A 6,723-nucleotide genomic window follows, 5' to 3' on the forward strand; every position below is an offset into this window, starting at 1 on the left:
GTCTTCCTTCCTTCCTTCAAGCTCGGGTCCTCTACTAGAGGCCTGGGAGCTTGAAGGTCCTGCGCAGTATCTTACAGTGTAGAGCAATTTGAATTGTTTTACTCAAACAAAATGTGAGAATGGCTTCTGCAAATAAAAAATATTGCTCTTGGGCAGAAACCTTGTACGTCTATATTTTCTTTTTTTTCATAAATCAATGCTATTGATCACCCTTTATGTCTTTCTGTGGGTTTTACAAACATTTAACCAATACAAAGCATTACGAAGGGCTTGTATAAGGTGATATTTTTGCCAGATGTATTCAACAACAGCCAAAGCTGAACACACAGAGTTACAAAAGAACACAGTAACCTATAAGTTTATGATAATGTGTTGCAATGCACTTATTGGCTCAGATTCGGCCATTCTAATCAACGACACACTCAATGATGGATAAAACACATATCTCAACATTCACTAGACAGAAACCTCCTAATTCCATTTGAGCTTTATTTAGCTAAAATGTTAATATAATGACACACAGAGGTAACTGACCACATATAAAGACAGAATACCAACTTTGACAATATAATGTCAGCCCTGTGACAGACTGGTGGCCTGTCCAGGGTTTAACCTGCCTGTCACCTAATGTTAGCTGGGATTGGCTCCAGCTCCCCCTGTGACCCTATTCAGGATGAGCTGTAGAGATAATGGATGGATGGATGTTGAATTATTTTAAATACACAGGGTTTTTCATTTCCTGAGAAGTCATGCTTTTGGAGATACAAAGTTTCTGCTCAACAGCTGTGATATTATGAACAATGGCAATTTGTCTTGATGAAAATTATTCAAAATTATTTTGAAACAAATTCTTGTTTAGATTTAGATTTTGTAAACTATGTAACTTTGAACAAACTATAAGCATATTTAAACTTCCAGTCCTCATTAATAGACAACAGAACTTTGAACTGTTGCAGGAGATTTTAATTGTTAATGTGCATGGGGGGGAGAACCCCCTCAAGTTTCAGAGCTGACAAGATATCCATCAGCCAAAACCCCCAGGAATGCTGCCCAACAACTAATCATAAAACAAACCAAAACACTGGAAAGAGAGTGACCTAGAAGCACCAAGGCTCAAAAAAGGGCCTTGTTTCTCCTGCAGAATAATAGACCAGAACACTTTCGATCTGTTAAGCACATCACAGTCGAGAGCCAACAACCTGGACTGTCTGATCCACCACCTACTCTGGCCTGCGTACACTCCGTAGACAAATTTGAAGTCATAATTGACCTTGAGGAACTTGTCACCCACAGTCTAGTTTGGACCAATTTTAATCTTACTATGAACTCTGGGACTTCAATAACAGCTGAAGTAGATCAACGAACCAGCATAAAAGCAATCTGCAGCTTGAAAGTTATAGACACACATGGCATGGAAAATACCGTTTGTTCTCCAAGAACTTTTGTTGAAATTAAACAAGGAACTGTATAAATCAGAAGATGCACTAGCTGACTATACAAAGATGATTTATAGCTTCTCCAGAACAAATTCTGCCATTTAAATAGGTTTTTAAAATGTTTCTGTAGAACTGATTGTATGTTCTCAACTACTGTATTAGTCTTTGATTCTGTTCTTCTTTTAGAATCCTTTGCACATTCGGGGCAAAATATATTGATCCTAAGTTTGTGACTTCATTTTGAAAATTCTTAAGTTTTTATTGCCATTTAAATTTTCTTTTACTTACTTGTGTGGGCAGATGTTACAGTCGGCTTGCTCACTCTTCCATTCTTCAGTTGTGCAGAAACCTGGAGAGAGTAACACACCCTTGACCTCAGGTTGCTGAAGGTCAGGCTGTTTGTGTCTGTTGTCAGCTTTTGCAAAATTTCTCCTTCACTGCAACAAGTCGCAATGTAGCTCTCCACCTCACCAGGAGGAGTGTCCCACTGCAGAGACAGTGATGTGCTGCTGGCCTGACAGACTGTAATCTGAGAAGGAGGGCTGGGCTATGTGGAAATATGATGGTTTCACTTATATCTGGAAATTCAGGTTCCATTAATATTTGCATTTTAAAGTGCTCTTTCCCAAGTAAACAGTGTGTGGTTAAAAAATAAAGCCACATATAATCACATCATAGTCCACAGTCACATACAATTCACCACCTTCTCAGTCAGAAACTAACACTTATAACAGAGAGATCATACCTCAGTGTATGGAAATATATTCATATAGGTCACAAGTCCAAAGACCATTCAGATAAACCTTTCAGACATGTTTTTGTTTTATTGGTTTGTTTTTTAGATTTACCTGTGAGGACAGATAGTGAGACTGCTTTGCTTTGACTTCCATCTTCAGCTATCCTTGTGATGCTGAAAGTATACTCAGTCCCAGGCTTCAGTCCCTCAACATTCACAGTGCCAGAGTCTTCAATGATCAAACTGCTTTTTTTTGTCTCCCATGAATAATCTATATGTAGTTTATACCTAACAGAGGAGCCACTGGGTGCCAGACCAAGAGAAACAGTCTCACAGCCGACATGGAGAACTGTTACTTCTCCTGGTGGAGGAACATCTGTCATAAAAGAAGAGAAATACCTCTCAGTATTTCACATTACAGTGTGTATTTGGTCATTTAATTTGATCTGTTACTGGCAGTCACACTTACAGTGGGACTGTGGTGTTGGTGGAGTGTCCTTTCCTTCCTCGTAATATTGCTCAGGAAAGTTATCGGACGTATCAAAGAACTCCTTGGTAATTGAGAAAAGTTGAGTTTAGAGTGTAATGAAACTGATAATTTTATTCACAACAGCTGATATGACACCAAAGACACGTTTTTTACCTCCTCATCAGAGTCATCCATTGTGGCTATCATACTTTGTCCAGATTTTTACTAATGCTTCTCACTGAAAATACCAGAAAAGAACCCTGTTACACCTTCCACCCATCGCTATTACACAAAAATGCACTGTTAATATACTCTGTAGCCTGCTAGTGAACAATGTAAACCAAAACTACAACGTACTGTAATCAATCCACATATACTATAGAACAAGGACAAATGGAACATGATGAGTGATGCTTTTATTTTAAGATATGGAAAGCCTGCATTTGAATAAAACACCTTGCAGGTACAAACCCTGACCTGCAACAAATGAAACAATTTGCTTTCAGTTATTTGTTTTATATAACATGAAACAAGAAATTTCAGCATACCTTTGTAGAATCAGCGGTAAAATAGTACATTGTTCTCTTTGTGTTATTTATTCAAGAAATGGTTATGTTAAGTATTTGTCCTGAGACTAAAGTCCTCTGCTTTCCGTTGTACGGGAATAAATAGACGGCTGTAGGTGTGTCTCTTTGTATTCCACCAAGTGAAGTTACTTTCAGTTTTGCTTCCTAGAACTAGTCAATGATTATCTGGTTTCCAGTAAAATTAAGTGCGGAAGTCTTCCAGGGGAAGAGACTCAAATTTAAAAAAAAAAGGACATCTATAAGTATGGAGCAAGTTTGAATATTCCAATTGTTAACAATAAATTCATATAGCAATCATTATCTCCCCAGTACACTTTGTAACCAGACTGTTTTTCACATTCACAATTGTTAATATATTATCGGTATTTTATTTTATCTGTATATTTTATTTTTTGTGTATGTATTGATCCATGTTATTTCTACAGTATTTCACATACTTTTCTTTCATAACCTGTTGCAAAATCAGTGCATCTGCAGTCTGGGAGAGTTTTTGCTTCATTTTTTATGACTACTTTTCTTTAACTTGTCGACTTGGCGACGTCTTTGCACAGTAAAGATCAACAAATGACTCTTCATCACTCATCTCCTTGATAAATGAAAAAAATATAATGCAATGGAACTTATTATCTCATAGGGCTACACATTAGCTTAAAGGACAGTGGTTCCATTTTATTTGTATGCATCTTTAGCTGATGTACAAACTAGCTTTTTAGCTCCATTGTGGGTAAGGTTTCAGTCTTCCCACAGTCCAGATTCATCAAACTGCTTCTCGCTGAAAGTAAGAAAAGATGCATCTATAAATCTTCAAGTATTATAAATAGGGGCAAACTGGCAACAAAAAGCTGCTCCAGGACTCTGCTGTGAAAGGGGCCAGTTTGATCATCAAGCAGAAACTGTCACAAGAATATAGCTACTCTAGATGATATGGCTGTGGCCTACAGAACTGTACAGCTTATTTTTGTACAGTTTGTGTTAGTCTAATAAAATGCTCGTCCAGCAAAGTTCTTTTCTTTTTCTGTCTCTCTTTTTTCTGCACCATCGGCTTTGGGTTTCCCTTTTCTCTGCATGTTTCACTTGCTACCGCCTGCAACACTGCCGGAGTGCAGAGAGCACTGGTGCTGTTAACCTGATCCTAAACTTAACTACAGAGAGAAGATGCTACTGGAAACGGTTTTCACAGGGGGAAACATATCCCGACAGGGGGAGAGACTTTTGGCACCAGACCTGTTGACACAAGACCAGCCCAACATGAAAATCCCAGAACATCATGATGGCCATTCTGCTCCTACCACAAAATTGTTAATACTGTTAATTTGCCATGTGACTTTACCAGTAAAACACTAGAAGATAGACCTCTATTATATCAAATGTGTCAATCTATATTGAAACCCATGAGACACATGTCTCCTGTAGAACTGTTGTGGAAAAAATCTTCCCTTATGTGCTAAAATGAGCAACCTTTAGTGAGTGTGAAAAAAGAGGTTTAGGACAGATCTGATTTTTGTGTTATTTATTTCTTGCAAGAAAGGAGCAATCTACAACATTCAGAGTGGCCTGCTACAGAAGCTCTAAAAGGAAAAAGAACTCATCCATATATACATGGGTCTCACATACAAGTTTCAAGGTTGTTATTGTTTCTGGCCAAAGGCTGCTGGTGGAAATAAAGCATCCCACCTCCCTGCCCACCTCGCCTTTTATTCTGTTGGCTGCTACTTTCACTTTTGGTTTCAGGGTCATGTGATTTCACAGAAAAGGGTTTACAGTAAATTGCATAATGAAATTCACCTCAGATACTTAAATGTACATGTAGTTTTTGTAACTAAGTCATACTTAACCTGTGAATAAATGCCACAAAGCAAATGTCATCATGTTTCATGTTTTCCTCACCAGACTCAACTTCAAATTTGCATGGGTTTAGTTCTTCTTTGTTTTTTGTTGCTTCAGAAAAACCTATGCCCAGTACAGAGTTGGCTGCAATAAAGACCATTATCAGTGACCTGTTACAAACTACCACATAGCCTAGTTGCATATATTGGGAGAGAGCCTACCGTTTGTGTGTAACTTGGCACTTGGAATTCTATACTACCTGACTTGTGTATGTTCAGATAATCCTCACATATTCCTTGATACACTCTCACTTGACAGCATGTTTAACTTCACTATTTGAGAATCATGGTAATGTAGCATTCCGATTCTTTTAACCATGCTAACTCTGAGAGACGAGACAGTCCAAGTAACTTCAAAACAGTGCTGATTTATTCAATGAACACAGGTAAAAATTAACATTACACGCTCAGGTATCTTGCACCTCCAACATGCACGCAGGCAGCTGAAAGATGAAAGACCCCTGAACCCAGCAGGCCTAATACATTTATCACTTAGGTTGGGCTGGCCCCATACTAACAGGAACGCCAAACCGTGACGTGTCCGGTGCCAGCTTTGCAGCTGACCATGGCAATAGTCAAAACATGAAGAAAATCAATGTGTCTGTGTCTGTTGATTGTGGTGTGTAGCTAAAAACATTCTAACACGACCTCTAGTGACATGTCATAACAAAATATTATGTTATGGAAATGTTCTTGTTTGTAACCTTTATACTTTTTTTTTAACTATTCAACTTTTTTTCAGCTAATTTTGCCCCATTCAAATGAATGGAAAAAATTTTCACATCTTAACATCTTCAGCATACTTTCAGATAGAAACACCATTTCAGCTGTCCCCTATTCAGAAACTCTTCAGCTATTCATAGTGTAAACTGCTTTTGGATATCTTTTATGGTTTTTGCATAATTACTGTTTACATTTTATGTTTCATTACAATAGCAACACTCCAGTATTTCTCAGTGTGTAGAACTACTCTTCCTTTCTCATACACACACATACACGCAGACAAATAAACACCTACACACCCCCGCACACACACACACAACCCTACTTGTTTTACCTATTTTGTGGGTTACCACTGGGAAAATGCTCACATCTTAATACGTTCACTGTACTTTGAGTTAGAAAAGCCATTCAGGTATCAAAATGTTCAGCTCTTTTGGGACAATCCAGCTTGTATATTTCTTTCTTGTAACATTTATAGTTTTTAAAATATTCCGCTTTTTTCAGCACATTTTGCCCCATTCAAATGAATGGGGCAAAATGTTCACATCTTACTATGTTAAGCATACTTACAGACAGAAACACCATGTCTACTGTTAATTAATCAGCAACTCTTCAGCTATTCATACTGTAAACAGCTTTTTGATATTTTTTACATTTCTTTTGCATAATTGATGTTTACATTTTATGTTTGATTTCAATAGCCACACTCTAGTATTCCTGTGTGTAGGACTACTCTGACAAACACACACACACACACACACAACCCTACTTGTTTTACCTACTTTGTGGGGACCAATGGCCATTTTTCACATCTTAATAAGTTCAGCATATTTTCAGCTATAAAAGCCATTCAGGTATCAAAATGTTCAGCTCTTCTAGGGCATTC

The 6,723-nt window shown here is 37.8% G+C and overlaps 1 protein-coding gene and 1 long non-coding RNA gene across 2 annotated transcripts in view; both read right to left on the minus strand.

Annotated features, from left to right (window-relative positions):
- The window catches only part of LOC109965348 (up-regulator of cell proliferation-like), a 6,954-nt gene extending 4,749 nt beyond the window's left edge, over positions 1-2,205 (minus strand). The window contains exons 1-2 of the mRNA XM_020609281.1: positions 2,182-2,205; positions 1,725-1,983 (exon numbers count right to left, since the gene is read on the minus strand). Coding sequence (XP_020464937.1) covers positions 1,725-1,983; positions 2,182-2,205 — 283 coding nt within the window. The remainder of the gene's footprint in view (positions 1-1,724; positions 1,984-2,181) is intronic.
- Positions 2,206-2,286: 81 nt separating this feature from the next.
- On the minus strand, positions 2,287-3,301 carry LOC109965478 (uncharacterized). Its single transcript, XR_002275652.1, has 4 exons — positions 3,190-3,301; positions 2,816-2,879; positions 2,642-2,723; positions 2,287-2,548 (listed from the first exon to the last, which is right to left on the minus strand). It is a non-coding gene; the product is annotated as an uncharacterized LOC109965478 (long non-coding RNA).
- Positions 3,302-6,723: the final 3,422 nt, after the last annotated feature.

This window comes from Monopterus albus, unplaced genomic scaffold, assembly GCF_001952655.1.
Source record: "Monopterus albus unplaced genomic scaffold, M_albus_1.0 scaffold99.1, whole genome shotgun sequence".
Lineage (NCBI taxonomy): Eukaryota > Metazoa > Chordata > Actinopteri > Synbranchiformes > Synbranchidae > Monopterus > Monopterus albus.